Source organism: Megascapheus bottae, chromosome 18 (genome assembly GCF_031878675.1).
Source record: "Megascapheus bottae isolate mThoBot1 chromosome 18, mThoBot2.hap1, whole genome shotgun sequence".
Classification (NCBI taxonomy): domain Eukaryota; kingdom Metazoa; phylum Chordata; class Mammalia; order Rodentia; family Geomyidae; genus Megascapheus; species Megascapheus bottae.
Window position 1 is genome coordinate 33,484,397 of NC_143526.1, and position 18,746 is coordinate 33,503,142.

The following is an 18,746-nucleotide window of genomic DNA, read 5'->3' on the forward strand; positions in this document are numbered from 1 at the left end:
GCGCCACTTCTGGTTTTCTAGTGGCTAATTGGAGATAAGAGTCTTACAGGCTTCTCTGTCCAGGCTAGCTTTGAACTGAGATCCTCAGATCTCAGCCTCTGAGTATCTAGAATTGCAGGCATGAGCCACCAGTACCTGGCTATAACTGGGCTTTCTTAAGCTATGTTAAGTAAACTCCACTGAAATTGCAGGACTCAAAACAGAGGAACAGTTATTTTCAGTGTTCATATTCTGTCTTCTTTCAATCCCTTGATTTTTTTTTTTTTTTGTCAGTCATGGGGCTTGAGCTCTGAGTCTGTCCCTGAGCTCTTCAGCTCAAGGCACTGCCCTACCTATGGGCCTGGGCGCTGTCCCTAAGCTCTTCAGCTCATGACCACCACCCTATGCTGGAGCCACTTGCCACTTCTGGTTTTCTAGTGGTTAATTGGAGATAAGAGTCTCACATTCTCTAGTGCCCAGGCTGGCTTTGAACCTTGATTCTCAGATCTCAGCCTCCTGAGTAGCTAGGATTAGAGGCGTGAGCCACTGCGCCTGGCTACTTGGAGCATTTTATGGTAAATTTTGCAACTTGGGAGACTTGGATATTTGTTCTGATTACTTACTGCAGTGACTTGGACTAAATGAGTTTTTGTATCTTCAAATGAGTATAATTAACTAATACTGGTACTCCATATTATAAATGCTCATCTGCAGAAATAATGTGAATCTGTTTTGAAGTCAACTGTTTGAACTTGTTGGCATACAAACTAACTTTAGCCAGGAGTTTGGCTTAGTGATAGAGTGCTTGCCTAGCATGCACAAAGACCCAGGTTCGATTCCTTGGTACCACAAACATAGAAAAAAGCCAGCAGTGGTGCTGTGGCTCAAGTGGTAGAGTTCTAGCCTTGAGAAAGTCCAAGGACAGTGATCAAGCCAGGACTGGCAAAACAAACAACAAAAAAAACTCCAAACTGACTTCTAGGGCCCCGAGTTTGGTCTAGTAGTAGAGTGCATGCCTAGCATTCATGAAGATCTGGGTTCAATTCCTCCGTACCACATACATAGAAAAAGTCAGAAGTGGTGCTGTGGCTCAAGTGGGCTGTGAAAAAGCCCAAGGTGCTCAGGCCCTGAGTTCAAGTCCCAGGACTGGCAAAAAACAAAAGCAAAAAACTGACTTCTTGGCTGGGTGAGGTGGCTCATATCTGTAATCCTAGCTACTCAGGAGGCTAGATCTGAGGATCAAGGTTCAAAGCCAGTCCGGACACAAAAGGATCTGAGACTCTTACCTGTAATTAACTTCTAGAAAATGGGAAGTGGGGCTTGGCTCAAGGGTAGCTGAAGAGCTCAGGGACAGCGCCCAGGCCAAGTTCAAGCCCCATGACCCACAAAAAAAGAAACAAAAAACAAAACAAAACAAAAAAAACCCTGACTTCTAGTAGGCACTCACTATAGATAGTCATTCTGTCCTTTATCCTCTCAGGGCTATGTTCTCTTTACTGCAGGAGAAAGATCTTCAGGAAAAACTAGCAGGGCAGCTTGGAATATCCAAAGTTAACTTGATGTTATCTGTGATTTCCCTCAAGAATTGCTTCTTGTTAAAGATTTTTAAAGTAAACACATAATATTGTAATTATTTTAATTTTTGGCCTATTTTTTCCAAATCAGTGAATTAAAGCTTCCACTTAAAAAATAAGTATGCTAAAGGTTTTTCTTCTTCTCCAATTGGTCAGGTGGCATTGCTGAAAATCTAGCAGAAAAATTGATTGGTGTCCTTTTTGAGGTGTGGTTACTGGCTTGTACTCGGTGCTTTCCAACACCTCCTTATTGGAAAACAGCCAAAGAGATGGTGGCTAATTGGAGGCACCACCCAGCAGTGGTAGAGCAGTGGAGCAAGGTCATCTGTGCACTCACATCCAGGTAGGTCATACCTTCGTTCCTCTGACCTTTGGCATTTCTTCCCTGATTCCATATCCTTCTGGAATTCATGGAATACATTGTAAAAAGCCTACTTAACTATGGTAATTTAGACACAGAACTGAACCACTCAAAAAATAAAAGAAAAAATGCAGTTTGGCTGGGCACTAGTGGCTCACACCTGTAACCCTAGCTACTTAGAAGACTGAAATCTGAGGAGTGTGGTTTGAAGCTAGTCATGCAAGAAAGTTCATGAGATTCTTATCTCTAAGTAACCACCAAAAAAGTCTGAAGTGGAGCTGATCTCAAGTGGTAGAGAGCTAGCTTTGAACAAAAAAGCCAAGGTGCAGCTCTGAGTGCAAGCCCCAGGCCCTGGGGTTTTGGGGGAGGGGAGAGGAGAAGGAGAATGATGAAAGGATTTCCTACCATGTATATTTAATGTAGTTTTATGAAAGTGAGAACAAATTATATCATCAAAGTTGATAGCTTTTATAATAAATCATTTTGCCTTTTGACCACTTACATATAATAAAATCAGTATTCTATGAATAAACTTGTTTTTCATTCTAGGTATATAATTTAAAAGATATAACTCTAAAGGATATGGATTCTTTAAAAAATATAAGCACATCACCATTATTCTATCTTTAAAAATTGACTGTTCTAGCTAGATGCTGGTGGCTCACACCTATAATCCTTACCTATTCAGGAGGCTGAGCTCTGAGGATCACAGTTTGAAGCCAGCCTGGGCAGGAAAGTCTTTGAGACTCTTATTTCCAATAAACTACTCAGAAAACTTCGAAGTCAAGTGGTAGAGTGCTACCCTTGAGCACAAAGAGGCTCAGAGACAAGGCCCAGGCCTTGAGTTCAAGTTCCAGGACTGGCAAAAAAAAGGACTGTTCTAAATTTAAGATTAACCAGTGATTACATTCTCTAAATCTCTCTCTCTCTTTTTTTTTTTTTTTTTTTTGCCAGTCCCAGACTTGAGCTCAGATCCTGAGCACACTCCTTGGGTTTTCTCAAGCCTAGAGCCTTGAGTCACAGCACCACTTATGGCCTTTTCTTTTCTTTTCTCTTTCTTTCTTCCTTCCTTTCTTTCTTCCTTTCTCTTTCTCTTTCTTTTTTTTTTTCCTTTTTCTTTTTCCCAGTCTTGGGGCTTGAACTCAGGGCCCAGGCACTGTCCTTGAACACTTTTTGCTCAAGGTTAACACTCTGCCACTTGAGCCTCAGTGCCACTTCTGTCTTTTTCTGCGTATGTGGTTCTGGGGAATATAGCCCAAGGCATTGGCAAGCACACTACCACTAGGCCACGCTTCTGGCCCACTTCTGGCTTTTTCTATGTATGTGGTACTGTATTAAGGAATTGAACCTGGCTTTTTGTGCATGCAAGGAAGCACTCTACTACTAGGCTAAACTCCCGGCCATTCCTTGCATTTTTTGTTTGTTTGTCTTTAGAAATGATGTTGGAAGCTGGTGGTGGCTTACTTCTATAATCCTAGCTACTCAGGAGGCTGAGATCTGAGGATCAAGGTTCAAAGCCAGCCCAGGCACAAAAGGACCTGAGACTCATCTCCAATTAACCTCTAGAAAATGGGAAGTGGGGCTTGGCTCAAGGGTAGGTTGGTAGTCTTGAGCTGAAGAGCTCAAGGACAGTGCCCAGGCCCAGGAGTAGGGCGGTAGCCTTGAGCTGAAGAGCTCATGAACAGTGCCCAGGCCGAGTTCAAGCCCCATGACCCCACCCCCCCCCAAAAAAAAAGAAGGAAAAAAGAAAAGAGATGGTGTTAGATTATTAAATGCTTCACATTCTAGATTTTTCCAGTTATATTACCGTCAATGTGTATCTTTTTTTTTTGGTAAACTATTGGATCTGAAGACATGCTATGATTAAGGGGACCAGAATTGATTCGGGACCAGAAAAGGGCATCAGGAAGAAATACTTTGTAGGTGGTAATGTTTATCAGAAGATAAACTTGTCTTCCTCTGAGTTTGTAAAATGATTATTTTGAAATGATGAATACTTAACTATTGGTGATTTTTTTTTTTTTTTTTTTTTGCCAGTCCTGGGCTTGAGCTCAGGACCTAAGCACTGTCCTTGGACTCTCTGACTTTCTCAAAACTAGAGCTCTACTACTTGAGCCTCAGCACCATATCTGGCTTTTTTCTATGTAAGTGGTACCAAGGAATTGAACCCTGGTCTTCGTGCATGCTAGACAAGCACTCAACCAGTAGGCTAAACTCCCGGCCCTGGTGATTTTTTTTTTTTCCTGTGCTGGTACTGGGCTTGAACTCAGGGCCTGAGCTATATAACCCTTAGCTTCACTTCTGAGTTTTTGATGGTTAATATAGAGTCTTGTAGACTGTCATGCTGTGGCTAGCTTTGAATTGTGATCCTCTGATCTCAGCCTCCTAACTAGCTACAGGTTGTTAGTTGTGACCCTCTGGAGCCTGGATAAAGGTGATATTTATTTATGTTTGTATATATTTATTTATGTGTGTGTGCTAATACTAAGGCTTGCACCTGGGGTCTCTCAGTCTTACTTAGCTTTCACAACTCAACGCTAGTGCCTGGATAAAAAAGTCCCTGTGAGACTCTTATCCCCAATTAACCACTCAAAAACCTAGGCCTGTGTTCAAGCCCCATGACCAACTCCCCCAAAATTATGGTAAATTATAACTATTCTATTGCAAGATTTGTAGTGAAAGCCAACCACGGTGGCTCACACTTGTAATCCTAGCAACTCAGGAGGCTGAGATCTGAGGATGGCAGTTCAAAGACAGCCCAGGCACTAAAGTCCATGAGATTCTTTTTTTTTTTTTTTTTTTTATCGGTCATGGAGCTTGAACTCGGCCTGTGTGTTGTCCCTGAGCTCTTCAGCTTAAGGCTACCACCCTACCACTTGAACCATAGCCCCACTTGCCATTTTCTAGTGATTAATTGGAGATAAGAGTCTCATGTTCTTTAGTGCTGGGGCTGGCTTTAAACCTTGATCCTCAGATCTCAGCCTCCTGAGTAGCTAGGATTACAGGCATGAACCACCATGCTTGACTTTTTTTTTTTTTTATAATATATTTGATACCTAGGAATTGAACCTGGGTCTTCATGCATGTTAGGCAAGCACTCTACCACTAGGCCAAACTCCCAGTCCCCATGAGATTCTTATCTCCAGTGAAGCACCAAAAAACCGGAAATGGTGCTGTGGCTCAAGGAGTAGGGCGGTAGGCTTGAACTGAAGAGCTCAGAGACAATGCCCAGGCCCAGAGTTTGAGCCTTATAACCATCACCAACAACAAAAACATTTGTAGTGAGATGAATCTTTTAAAAAGAATATACAGAGTGGGGAGCATAGCCTACTGGTAGAGGGCTTGTCTAGTAGACTGGAAGCCCTGGGTTCAATTCCTTGGTACCACATATATACACAGAAAAGACCGAAAGTGGTGCTGTGGTGCTGTGGCTGAAGTGGCAAAGTGCTAGCAAAAAGTGTCCAAGGACAGTGCCCAGACCCTGAGTTCAAGTACCAGGACTGGCAAAAACTAAAAATAAAATAAAATAAAAAAAACAGAAAGAATACATGATGTGGCCTAGTGGCACAGTGCTTGCCTAGCATGCACAAAACCCTGGAGTTTGATTCCTTGGTATCACATACATAGAAAATGCTGGAAGTGGTGCCGTGGCCTAAGTGGTAGAGCATTAGTCTTGTGGAAGCCCAAAGACAGTACCCAGATCCTGAGTTCAAGCCCCAGGACTGGCAAAAAAAACAACAACAACAACAATACATAGTTGTTTTGTAACTTAAATGTTACATTGCTGCATTTTATAAAATCACATAATTTATATCCTATAAAGCAATAATAGTAATTATTTCAGTTAACAATCTGAATATTATAAAGAAAAGTTTAAAAAGTATTTAAAAAACTGGTAATCCTGGGGCCAGGAGTTTGGCCTAGTGGTAGAGCGCTTGCCTAGCATACACAAAGACCCAGGTTCGATTCTTTAGTATACCACCAACATAGAAAAAGCCAGAAGAAGTGGTGCTGGGGCTCAAGTGGTAGAGCTCTAGCCTTGAGAAAGCCTTAGAATGGTGCTTAGGCTATGAGTTCAAGCCCCAGGACTAGCAAAAACAAAAAACTGCAATCCTTTCAGTTTGTCATTTTTGTAATGAAGGTTTTTATGTGTTAATTACTTTAGGTGCATATGCTTCATTTATTTGTCATAATAGTTCCAATGCAATTTTCATTTTTTAAGTAATGGATTTACTGGTATGCATTTTTTTTCCTAGATTGCTACGTTTTACATATGGTCCCTCATTTCCTCCATTTAAAGTTCCAGATGAAGATGCCAGTCTGATCCCTCCAGAAATGGATAATGAGTGTGTGGCACAGACATGGTTCCGATTTTTACATATGTTAAGGTAATGTTCTCTTGTTATTCATGTGTTCTTGGTAAGTGTCTTAGGGTAGGAACCATCCTGTACCTCTCTCCTTGCAGTTCAGAATTTGTATGCTAAGCATAACCCATCACATAGAGCTTAACTGGACAGCAGACACAGCCACAGCATGGGCCTCCTACTCTCCATGTCAGCATAGTCTAGTGCCGGCAGCTGTTCTGGTTACACTCCGTAGGAACTTGTTGACTGGTGCAGGGGTGTCACTTTTGTATTGCTTGGTGCAGCAGCCTGGCTGGTGAAACGATTTGCAGGACTTGGTTACTTTCTGTGGGGATTGGAGATTTGCCTTGCTCCTCTGTCCAGCATTAGCAATTCAGACTGGCTCTCCCATCCTCTGGTAATCTTATTTAAAATTTCATAGCCTACTGCAAGTACTTTTTCCTTTCTTTCTTTTTTGGGGGAACGGGGGGGCTAGTCCTAGAGCATGAATTTGGGCCTTGGGCACTGTCGCTGAGCCTTTTTGTACTTCAGGTTAGCACTGTATCACTTGAGCCACAGCACTTCTTCCAGCTTTTTCTTTTTGCCAATCCTAGAGCTTGGATTTAGGGCCTGAGCACTGTCCTTGAGTTTTCCCTCAAGGCGAGTGCACTGCCACTTGAGCCATAGCACCACTTCTGACTTTTCTATGTAAATGGTACCAAAGAATCGAACTTGGGTCTTCATGGATGCTAGACAAGTACTCTACCACTAGGACGAACTCCTGGCCCATCTTCCAGCTTTTCTTTTCTTTTCTTTTCTTTTCTTTTCTTTTCTTTTCTTTCTTTCTTTCTTTCTTTCTTTCTTTCTTTCTTTCTTTTTTTTTTTTTGATGGGTCATGGGGCTTGAATAGCTTGGCGCTGTCCCTGAGCTCTTCAGCCTAAGACTACCACCATACCCTTAAGCCAAACTCCACTTCCTATTTTCTAGATGTTAACTGGAGATAAGAGTCTTAGGTCCTTTTGTACCTGGGCTGGCTTTGAACCTTGATCCTCAAATCTCAGCCTTTAGAGTAGCTAGGATTATAAGTGTGAGCCACCACCCCTGCTCTTCCAGCTTTTTCTAAATTGTTTATTAGAGATAAGAGTTTCACAGACTTCTCTTTCCAAGCTGGCTATGCACCATGATCCTCAGGCTTCAGTTTCCTTAGTAGCTAGGATTATAGGAGAGAGCTCTGGGTTCAATTCTTCAGTACCACGTAAACAGAAAAAGCCAAAAGTGGCATTGTGCCTCAAATGGTAGACTGCTATCCTTGACAAAATGAAGCTCAGGGGCCGGGAGTTTGGTCTAGTGGTAGAGTGCTTGCCTAGCATGCACGAAGACCCGGGTTCAATTCCTCGGTACCACATACATAGAAAAAAAAAAAAGCCAGAAATGGTGCTGAGACTCAAGTGGTAGAGCTTCTAGCCTTGAGAAAGTCCAAGGATAGTGCTCAGGCCCTGAGCCCAAGCCCAGGACTGGAAAAAAAAAAAAAAGAATCCCAGGGACAGTGTAGTTAACCTAAACATATATATGTATATGCAGTTACTATGCCTTTCTCTGAGACTTAAGAATTTTCAGGTTTTAATATTCAGAAGGAGTCTTAGAACCAATTCCCTTGTATGTATATAAAAAAAAGACTGCTAGGTGGTGATGGCTTGAACCAGGCCTCCATTCCCAGTTTTCTTCAGGTTAATTAATGATAAAAGCCCCTTGCATTTGTCTGCCCAGGCTAATTACAAACCAAGATTCTCAGATCTCAGCCTCTGAGTAGCTAGGATTATAAGCATGATTTACGGGTTTATGATGCTTAAGAAATTTAAACCCAAGGACGGGAGTTTGACCTAGTGGTAGAGTGCTTGCCTCGTATGCACGAAGACCCGGGTTTGATTCCTTGGCACTACATACATAGAAAAAAGCTGGAAGTGGTGCTGTGGCTCAAGGGTAGAGCTCTAGCCTTGGGAAAAGTCCAAGGATAGTGCTCAGGCCCTGAGATCAAGCCCCACAACCCGCAAAAAAATAAGTAAGTAAAAAGGAAATTTAAACCCTCTTTCTTTCTTTGATTTTCATTTTGTGGATAGAATAAGTTCCTGTAAAAATATGTAGATGTGAGCCAGGAGTTCAGCCTAGTGATAGAGTGCTTGCCCAGTATGCATGAAGACCTGGGTTGATTCCTTGGTACCATATACATAGAAAAAGCCAGAAGTGGTGCTATGGCTCAAGTGGTAGAGCTCTAGCCTTGAGAAAGCCCAAGGACAGTTCTCAGGCCCAAAGTTCAAGCCAGGACTGGCAAAAACAACAACAACAACAAAAAACCAAAAAGGACCAGGAATTTGGCCTAGTGGTAGAGTGCTTGCCTAGCATGCATGAAGACCCAGGTTCAATTCCACAGTACCACATACATAGTAAAAGCTGGAAAGTGGTGCTGTGTCTCAGTAGGAAGCGCTCTAGCCTTGAGAAAGCCCAAGGACAGTGCCGGGCCCTGAGTTCAAGGCCCAGAGGAGGCAAAAAACAAACAAATATGCAGATGTTCTATAGAGAAGTTTTCCTGTTGACTTTCTAGTCCATGAAATACAGTCTTCTGTCTAAATCATATAGGCGCACAAAGCCTGTTCTTGAATTGGATTTTGTTTATTTTCTTGGTATAGAAATTTTTTAATGTGATCGACTCTTTTCTCTTTTTTGGTAGTAATCCTGTGGATTTGAGTAACCCAGCCATCATAAGCTCTACTCCCAAATTTCAGGAACAGTTCCTGAATGTGAGTGGAATACCACAAGAATTAAACCAGTATCCCTGCCTTAAACATCTGCCTCAAATATTTTTTCGTGCCATGCGTGGAATCAGCTGTCTGGTGGATGCGTTTTTAGGTGAATTTTGTATATATGTTTTAACATTTGAAGAGCTGTATTTAGATAACGTTAGAATCTTATGCTAGAGACAATTATGGAAACTCAAAGGAAAAGATAGACTTGAAGACAAGTAACAAAACTAGGAAAGCTCATTTCCAACAAGTAATAGCTAGAGGGTTGTTTCAAACATATATAGCTACAGTGTTGTTATATATTATATCAAACAAAAATGCTAAGAAAAAGAGTAATAACCTGTTAGATATGATAGAAATGATTTGTAAAACAGAAATGTGTTTATTCTTCATTGAAGAAAATTCAGTTTAAAATTCACTAGAGGCTATTCTCATGTATATTACTAGGAAGAAAGTCATACCTTTTGTGAAGTACTATTTTTAACTGGTTTTTAGCTTAAATATATGGAAGTTCAGAACTTCCAACTTGTTAAAAAATAGTGACACTAAGTTGCCATTTGGGGGGGGGGTGGTTGGGGAAGTTGTGGGGCTTGAATTCAGAGCCTAGGCATTGACTACTGAGCTCTTTTGCTCAAGGCTAAGTGTCTACCACTTTGAGCCACAGAGCCACTTCCTTGTTTTCTAAAATGTTACATGAACATGTTATATTACACACTTAATGTATTCGTTCTGATTAAGTTTGCTGCCATGTTAGCAACCCAATTTTGTAAACTTTGTGGCTTATAAAACATAGTTTATTTTCACACACAAAAAATGAGAGCCAACCAGCACAGGGCTGCTATAGTTGATATCAGAGAGTGTGTTCTGACTACCATCCCTTTTTCCTTTGTGAACTGTCTGATGGACCACAATACTTTTATGACTTATAGCTTTCCTGTGCAGAAGTTAGGAAGGAACAGTGTTCTGACTTGATAGTCCTTTTAAGGAAATTTCTTAGGAGATCACCTCATAGTCATCTGTTTGTGAATGGATAGCGCATGGCCACATCTAGCTATAAGGGATATCTTTTATTTTGGACATTTATGTTTAGCTAATTTGTGTTTTGTTACTCAGGGAGAAAGGGTGAGTGGCTATAGGAAGGCAGCTGTCTCTGTAGTCTGTGTTTTGTTTGCTGAAGAGTTTTTAACCACATACTTGAGTGGTAAAGAATGTCTCTTTCTTTTTTTCTTTTTTCCCAAGGCATTTCCAGGCCACGATCAGACAGTGCTCCCCCAACACCCGTAAATAGATTAAGTATGCCTCAGAGCACTGCAGTCAATACCACTCCCCCACATAACCGGAGGCACCGGGCTGTTACTGTGAATAAGGCCACCATGAAGACAAGCACAGTAAGAACTTTCACCACTATCATATTTTATAAAAATGGTACTTTAATCTGCCCTACTTATTTAAAAGTCCTATCGTTTTCTCAAACTTTTCATGGATCTGTGTTCTTCTGATAGGCTAGTACTGCTCATGCCTCAAAAGTCCAGCACCAGACTTCTTCCACCTCACCTCTGTCAAGTCCAAATCAGACTAGTTCAGAACCCCGGCCACTGCCTGCCCCTCGGAGACCAAAGGTTAACAGCATCTTGAATCTCTTTGGATCATGGTTATTTGATGCAGCGTTTGTTCACTGTAAACTTCATAATGGGATAAACAGAGACAGCAGCATGACTGGTAAATATTGCTCAAGACATACACTATCATTTTTTTCCTTTCCTTTTTTATTTTTCTTTTTAATCTTTCCTACCTGCAAGATTAATAGGTATCTTGAAAAGCTCTGTTTCTGATCAAGCAGTATCTTGTGCTTAACCCCTTCCAGCTGAAGTAACAGAAACTTTTGAAGTTTTACTGACTGTCCTTTCTGTATGTTCTATGAAGTTTGGCCTTTTGTCCTTTTGTCTGGTTTTATTAGACACACTTCAGGGTAGCTACTTTTTGTTGAATCAAATTCCTTTCAGTAGGTGACCTGGTAGTTCCCTTCATGTCAGCCAGGATAATATTATTTATGTTAAGAATTTAATATTTTGCCTAGAAATATACTCAGAAAAAAGTTGGCTTAGATTTTTGCCAGTCTTTCAATCTTTAGTACATATAAATATTAGAAACTTTCTGCTTTACAGTAGATTTGACCTTTCAGGTTTTAGTCTAAAGTTTTTAGGGATATATTTTTAAAAGTACCATTTTCTCTGTAGGTTAATAAAATTAGTAGAGAATGAACAATTCAATGTGATATCTTCATTTAGAGTTTAATGTGGTAGTCACAGTAAGTAAAAATGGATTTGTTTTTGTCATCTTACCATTATACTTGAACATAGTGGCAGGAAGTTCAAGATGGAAGGGTGGAATAGTGCTAAATGTTTTGAATGTTTATAATAGGTTTTGCACAGTTGAATAATAATGGTGGTTGACATTTACTGAGCTATTGTTATTATATGCCAGGCATCATTATTGTGCATTAATATTAATGAGTATGTTGGTTGATTTTAAAAAAAAAACACTTTCTATTGAGCTTCAAAATAAATTGAGGGGAAAAAAAAGGTGTCTCAGATTCTGCATCTCTAGGAATAAAACTAATGTAATATTTATAAGGGTCTCTACATTCACAGTGATTACACATCACCTCAGAATGAGGATTGATATCTAAATATTATGTCCATATAATTATTTTGAATCTTACAGATCTTTTAAATACCTTAAGGAAAGTTTATGTGAGTGAGTTTAAGGGTTTCTTTGCTTAGTTTATTTTGTTCACATTTAGACACTTTACATTCTGTCATTTCCATAGTATAATTTTATTCACAAGTGTGAAACCAGTGCTTATTTAAGACTAAGTAAATGTACATAGAGGTTAAATGAAAAAAAAATTAAAAACCATTTTTGGTTTATATTTTCTTTATGGTCATATACTTATATATTTTGGGTTTTCTGAACCATGTTTATTAATTTGTATGATATTCTTTAGAGTGAGTCAGTTATATTTTTAATTTTGACTTTTGTTAAGATGTATTTCTACAGTGTAACTTTGGGGTGTGGAGCTGTTGATACTGAAGTCCCTGAATTTAGCATGGCTCAGCCTATTGCTTGGTAGTGGGTTTGTTTAATGGTAACTATAGAGCTTTCCATCTCTAGGGTGTTTGTAACAGCTTTGCTCACACTCTTGCACCAGAAAATAGAAATCAGAATTCAAGCTATATGTGCGCAACATCCTTTCACAACTTTCTTCTTGGTGTGGAAAGAACAGAAGCTCCTCATCCTCTTTATGTTCAGAGATGCTCAAAGCTGTTACATCACCCAGGAGATTGGAGATGTCCATATAAGTCACTGGGTTTATAGTGTGCTTTTGGGTGCCAGTCCCTAGGTGTTGGGTGTTGCTGGGAGGATTGGGGATATTAACCTTTTTAAGTACTGGCTGCCATCAAGGAATTCTTGCCTGTAGCTCACCTGTAATTTAAAATGTTTGCTTTGAACTGGTTAGTTTTTGATTTACTTGACAGTACACTGTAATTTATAAAAGTAACATTGAGCTGGGAAGGGTTAATGAACTAAAAATTTTAATGCACGTTATGGGCAGTTCAAAACCTCAATTCTTTGTACTGTGTAATTTTCTTCATTCATTGTTTTGCATGATACGAAAATCATAATTTTGGACCTGAATGCACAATTTCCTGTGTTTTTGAATTAGCTTGTGGTATCGTAAAGCTTGAAATCTAACATAAAAAGCTATACAGCTTCTTAACTTATTGTAAAATTTCACCATCTTTAAAGTATTTTATAATTACTGCTGTCCTTTGATTTGTTTCCATTTATTTCTATTATCTTGCAGCATCTTTTATCCAAATTCTTCTTTCTTATAAATCTTGTAAGTAGGAACCAGAAGCTTCTCCTTAATTGCAGTCATGTTTTTATTTTTTTCATAATTCCATTAAAATAATTGATTGTCATTGTCTCTTGTAGTTTTTGCATTTGGGAAGAAAAATATTTTTCTGTGTTTTGAATGGGGAAGATTGTTGGCAAAAGCGAATTAATCTGCCTGAATCAGTCCCATTATTTCTGTACACTAGTCTGGTCATGTCATGAATTCCAGGACTTTGCACTAACTGTGTTTTGGCTTTCTTTCTTTCTTTCCTTTTCTTTCTTTTTCTTTTCTTTTCTTTTTTTTTTTTAGCTTAATTTAAGCTTATTTTTATACAGATTTAGTGTTTGATTTGTATGCATTCTGCATGTAATGTTTTTCAAATGTATTATTGCTGGATAGCTTATTCAGGATGAAAAATGGCTCATGGGAAGTTGCATAAAGATTCATGCGTGACTCAGCAGTCTATTAAGCCTATTATTATTAAACAATTTAAGCATTTTAAGTAGGGTAATAAAAGATTTCAGAGTGATTTCCAATATACTGTGAAATCTTTTGTTAAAAGTAAAAGCAACTTTCAAAGGGCTTCTGTTTCAGTGACAACGAATGGCCATAATTATCTTTCTTATCAGTCCAATTTTCTGATTTATCAACCTCAAGTTAGCTGCTGTCTGTAGTTGTTAAAATTCATTTTTATTTTGCTTGGTTGGGCAATTTTTTGGTGTGTGTTGTGGAGTTGGGAGGAGGGTGGGGGATGGGAATGTTCTCTCCCTCCTTCCTTACCTTACCTTCGCCATGAAGTATACAAACTGGCATGGGGCTGCCCACTTAATTAAAATGTCCATCTGCGTTAATGTATAGATTATAGATATTTTTCTTAATGTTTAAGCATCTTTCTATAGGGAGGAAAGAAATAATAGAAAAAGTCAAATTCTGTGTTATGTATCTGTATATAAATACAGATATATACAAATGTACTCTTTGGATAAAAAATTTAGTTGAAAAATGCTTCTTGTAAAATTTGTTTAGCTGATAGTGCCACTGTAAATTATCCATTTTCAAAGAAGATTTCAGAGAGCCCTTTAACAAAAAAAATTAAGACATAGTTGCTAAACAAAAGCATTATTGGATTCTATTCAAGTAGTTAATGACACCAATATTTGATCTTTGTGTCCAGGGTCCCATGAGCCTATTTGGCATATTGACAAATGTAATAAAATCCTCCTTTTCTCTCCTCAGCCATTACAACACAAGCTAGCATGGAGTTTCGACGGAAAGGGTCACAAATGTCCACAGACACCATGGTTTCCAATCCTATGTTTGATGCCAGTGAATTTCCTGATAACTATGAAGCAGGAAGAGCTGAGGCTTGTGGGACACTGTGTAGGATTTTTTGTAGCAAGAAGACTGGAGAAGAGATTCTGCCAGCTTATTTATCCAGGTCTTAGATTTTTTTTTTATTTTTCTATTTATGTAGTTTTAATGACCTTTATATAGTTTTAATGAGCTTTCTGTCTGGATGACAAACTGAAAGGTTTATAAGAGGAAAGATGATGATGGTGTTCAATTTGAAGGGCTTCAGGGATATTTATCTGTAACTGTCTACCCCCCTCCCCCGCACCCCAATCCCAGGGCTTAAACTCAAGGGCTGAGCACTGTCCTTGGGCTTTTTCAAGGCTAGTACTCTACCACTTGAGCCATAGCGTCACTTCTGGCTTTTTTTTTTTCTATGTATGTGGTACTGAGGAATCGAACCCTGGTTTTCGTGCATGCTAGGCAAGCACTCTACCACTAGGCTAAACTCCCAGCCCCTGTAACTGTCTACTTTTTACCAGATATTATGCACAGGATCACTATAGGAAATAATAGACATGGCCTGCCTTTGGATATCCAGGAAGGTTTTGGTTTAGAGATGAGGAGCTCAGTTGAGAGGTGTGAGCTAAGCTTTCCTCCATTTTATTCAGTGGCTTAAGAAGTATATAAAATCAGAGTCTAGTAGAAGAGAGCTTAGACAATAAAGTTGGTATCCTGAGGAATATGAGAATCTATTAAAAGAAATACATGTAGAAGCCAAAAGAGAATATGGAGCGAAGGGGGACTGTTCAAAGGGATGAATTCTGGTAAAAGTCAGAGTAAGGAAAGGTTAGACGTGCCTCTTGACCATCAGTTATTTATTTGTGTGGTTTTCATTGAATTCTCCAGAGAGAAGATAGATTGTCATTGGTTAGGTAGTCACTAGTAAGTAAATAGTTTCAAAAGTTTTATAGGAAGAGAAAACTGCCTGTCCACAGTAGTAGATAACTATGCCATGATCATTTCTTTTTTCTTTCTTTCCTTCTTTCTTTCTTTCTTTCTTTCTTTCTTTCTTTCTTTCTTTCTTTCTTTCTTTCTTTCTTTCTTTCTTTCTTTCTTTCTTTCTTTCTTTCTTTCTTTCTTTTGCCAGTCCTGGGCTTGAGCTCAGGGCCTGAGCACTGTCCTTGGACTTTCTCAAGGCTAGAGCTCTACCACTTGAGCCTCAGCAACCACTTCCGGCTTTTTTTTGTATATGTGGTACCGAGGAATCGAACCCGAGTCTTCATGCATGCTAGGCAAGCACTTTAACCATTAGGCCAAACTCCCGGCCCCTCTTTTTTCTTTTTTTTTTTTTTTTTGCCAGTCCTGGCTTGGGCTCAGGGCCTGAGCACTGTCCTTGGGCTTTCTCAAGGCTAGTGCTCTAACACTTGAGCCATAGCGTCACTTCTGGCTTTTTTTTTTTCTTCTATGTATGTGGTACTGAGGAGGAATCGAACCCTGGTCTTCGTGCATGCTAGGCAAACACTCTACCACTAGGCTGAACTCCCAGCCCTGATCATTTCTTTTGAATGACAGGAGATGGACTGCTTAGTAACTTGATAGGGTACGGGGGGTGGTTATAAAAATATGATGTGTTTGGGGCTGGGAGTTTGGCCTAGTGGTAGAGTGCTTGCCTAGCATGCATGAAGACCCGGGTTCGATTCCTCAGTATCACATACATAGAAAAAAGCCACAAATGGTGCCGAGGCTCAAGTGGTAGAACTCTAGCTTTGAGAAAGTCCAAGGCCAGTGCTCAGGCCCTGAGCTCAAGCCCAGGACTGGCAAAAATATATATATATATATATATATGATGCGTTCATATATATTCTTAAAGGGATTTATATTCAGAATGACCTTCATACTGTGATAAACAGAAGGTTTAAAGAGGTTGCTTTCTTTCGTTATCATCCTAGAAACCATAAAGGAAGGAAAAATGATACAGAAAACTCACTTTTATTTCCTAGGAATTACAAGTGCTGCACATTTTTACTGCTGTGGAATTTGATCCTGTAATTCATTCTTTTAGTTTCTTGATAAGCACTGGAGTCATTTGTTTTATTCTGATTGCCTGTTTGTAGGCAACTATAATTTGGAGTTTGTAAAGGCTTAAAATTTTAAGAAGATAAAATAGTACTGGAGGCATAGCACAAGAGGGAGAGCCTAGCAAACATGAAGCCCTGTGAAGTAAAGTCCCAGTAAACCTCACCCAAAATAGAAGCTTTTGTAGACATGAACCTTTTTTCATTGTTAGAAAAACAAAATTAGAACTGAGGGTGGGGCTTAAGTAGTAGTGCTGGCTTTGATAGAAAAATCCAAATGAGAGCATGAAACTTTCAGTTCAGTCTTCAATACTGGCACCAAAACTAAAAATTAAAAAAGAAAAAAAATTAGTTCTTGGTATATGTAATTATGAATTGTTTGAATACCAGCTATATCTTTTAAGATAGGAAACTAGTAAAGGGTGGAAAGACTTGTAGAAAACAATGATTATGGAAACTTTTCATCAGCAGTTTGTTTAAATTTTTTTTCTTGCTTTCCTAGATTTTACATGCTTTTAATTCAAGGTTTGCAGATAAATGATTATGTGTGCCATCCTGTCTTGGCCAGCGTTATTCTAAACTCCCCTCCTTTGTTCTGCTGTGACTTGAAAGGGATTGATGTTGTGGTTCCTTACTTTATTTCAGCTCTTGAAACCATTTTGCCTGACAGGTAAGCTATCATTCAGTACTACCATGTCAGTTGCCCATTTTGGCCTGCTCTGTTTTAGTGCCTCCTGCTGTTTTCTAATTTATTTTATCCAATTGTCTTCATAGTCTAGAGGGACTCAAGGCACATTTATTAAATTGAGTAGAAAATACCCAGACTCACCCCATCCCAGGTCTTTTTATTTATCCAAGGGCTTATAAATCTCATTTTGGCTTTGCGTATAGGGTCAAAGCAAAGATCCAGCCCAAAAGTCTACCTTTGTAGAGTAGGTCTTAAATTTTAAATAAATCCATCAGATTCTATTTAAATCAGTAACGGTTTACTGTAGAAGTGCGCGCACACGCACGCGCGCACACACACACACACACACACACACACATTGCAAAAAATTGATTTATTATGGGGCCTGGAGTTTGGCCTAGTGGTTAAAGTGCTTGCCTAGCATGCACGAAGACCCAGGTTCGATTCCACGGTACCACATACATAGAAAAAAGCCGGAAGTGGTGCTGAGGCTCAAGTGGTAAAGCTCTGGCCTTGAGAGAGTCCAAGGACAGTGCTCAGGCCCTGAGCTCAAGCCCAGGACTGGCAAAAAAAAAAAAAAATTGATTTAGTATATATTTAGCAGTAGCTAAAAATGTACTTTAGCTTAAAAGTACTAACAGCTTTTTGTTTCTTGGCAGAGAACTCTCAAAATTCAAAAGCTATATAAATCCAACTGAATTGAGAAGATCCTCCATTAATATCCTGCTTTCTTTGTTGCCCCTCCCTCATCATTTTGGCACAGTCAAATCTGAGGTAACATGTTATTAAAGGTTTTTGTTTGCTTTTGATTTTTTTAATTAAAGAATTTATTAACATTGATTTTTATATCATATTTCAAATGACAAGTTTAACAAGTGTTCAAGAAGGGAATCTATATACAATTACTGGGACTTAGTTTTTAGGACTTAATCAAAATTAGCCTAAGGGTTTGTATGTCATAAAAACATATTAATTTATGAAATAAAACATGTCTATAGAGTCATAGGTTTTTTTTTATCTTTTTTTTTTTTTTTGCATTTTTTTATTGTAATTAGTAAAAGGGTTACATGATATTTGCCAGATAGAAGGTGCATTAATTCACGTACATTGATACCCTTTCACATGTCTTGGTACCCATTTCCCTCCCCCGAGTCATAGGTTTTTATGTCTGTATAGTTATGTTTATATTTCCATTACCATGTCCATAGCATTGGGTAAAAGGAAAGGTTTTTTTTCTTTTGCCAGTCCTGGGGCTTGAACTCAGGGCCTAAGCACTGTCCTTGGGCTTTCTCAAGGCTAGAGCGCTCTACCACTGAAGCCACAGCACCATTTCCGGCTTTTTCTATATATGTGGTACCCAGGATTCAAACCCAGGTCTTTGGGCATGCTAGGCAAGCACTCTACCACTAGGCCAAATTCCCGGCCCCCTTGATTCATTTTTGAAACTAGTTCTCAGTAGTCAAGTTAAGGGTAGCTTCAAACTCATGACCATACTGCCTCGGCCTTCCAAGTGCTGGGATGATAGATGTATGTTATTATACCAGGCCTTTTTTTTTTTTTTTTAAGGTGATGGGGCTTGAACAGTGGGTCTGGGTACAGTCCCTGAGCTCTTCAGCTCAAGGCTATCACTCTACCAGTTGAGCCACAGTGCCATTTTCGGTTTTCTAGTGGTTAATTGGCGATCTGGACTTTAGTTCCTGGGCTGGCTTTGAACTGTGATCCTCAAATCTTAGC

At 39.3% G+C, this 18,746-nt stretch overlaps 1 protein-coding gene across 7 annotated transcripts in view; it reads left to right on the top strand.

Moving 5' to 3' along the window:
• Ralgapb (Ral GTPase activating protein non-catalytic subunit beta) overlaps positions 1-18,746 on the top strand; it is a 92,060-nt gene that overhangs the window by 20,785 nt on the left and 52,529 nt on the right. For 4 of the 7 annotated variants that reach the window (XM_090352346.1, XM_090352348.1, XM_090352347.1 and 1 more), the window contains exons 5-13: positions 1,710-1,896; positions 6,171-6,302; positions 8,983-9,161; positions 10,295-10,443; positions 10,558-10,774; positions 12,924-12,959; positions 14,193-14,394; positions 16,827-16,994; positions 17,672-17,786. In XM_090352346.1, the coding sequence (XP_090208472.1) occupies positions 1,710-1,896; positions 6,171-6,302; positions 8,983-9,161; positions 10,295-10,443; positions 10,558-10,774; positions 12,924-12,959; positions 14,193-14,394; positions 16,827-16,994; positions 17,672-17,786 (1,385 nt within the window). The remainder of the gene's footprint in view (positions 1-1,709; positions 1,897-6,170; positions 6,303-8,982; positions 9,162-10,294; positions 10,444-10,557; positions 10,775-12,923; positions 12,960-14,192; positions 14,395-16,826; positions 16,995-17,671; positions 17,787-18,746) is intronic. The other 3 variants (XM_090352350.1, XM_090352351.1, XM_090352352.1) reach the window with 1 other exon arrangement.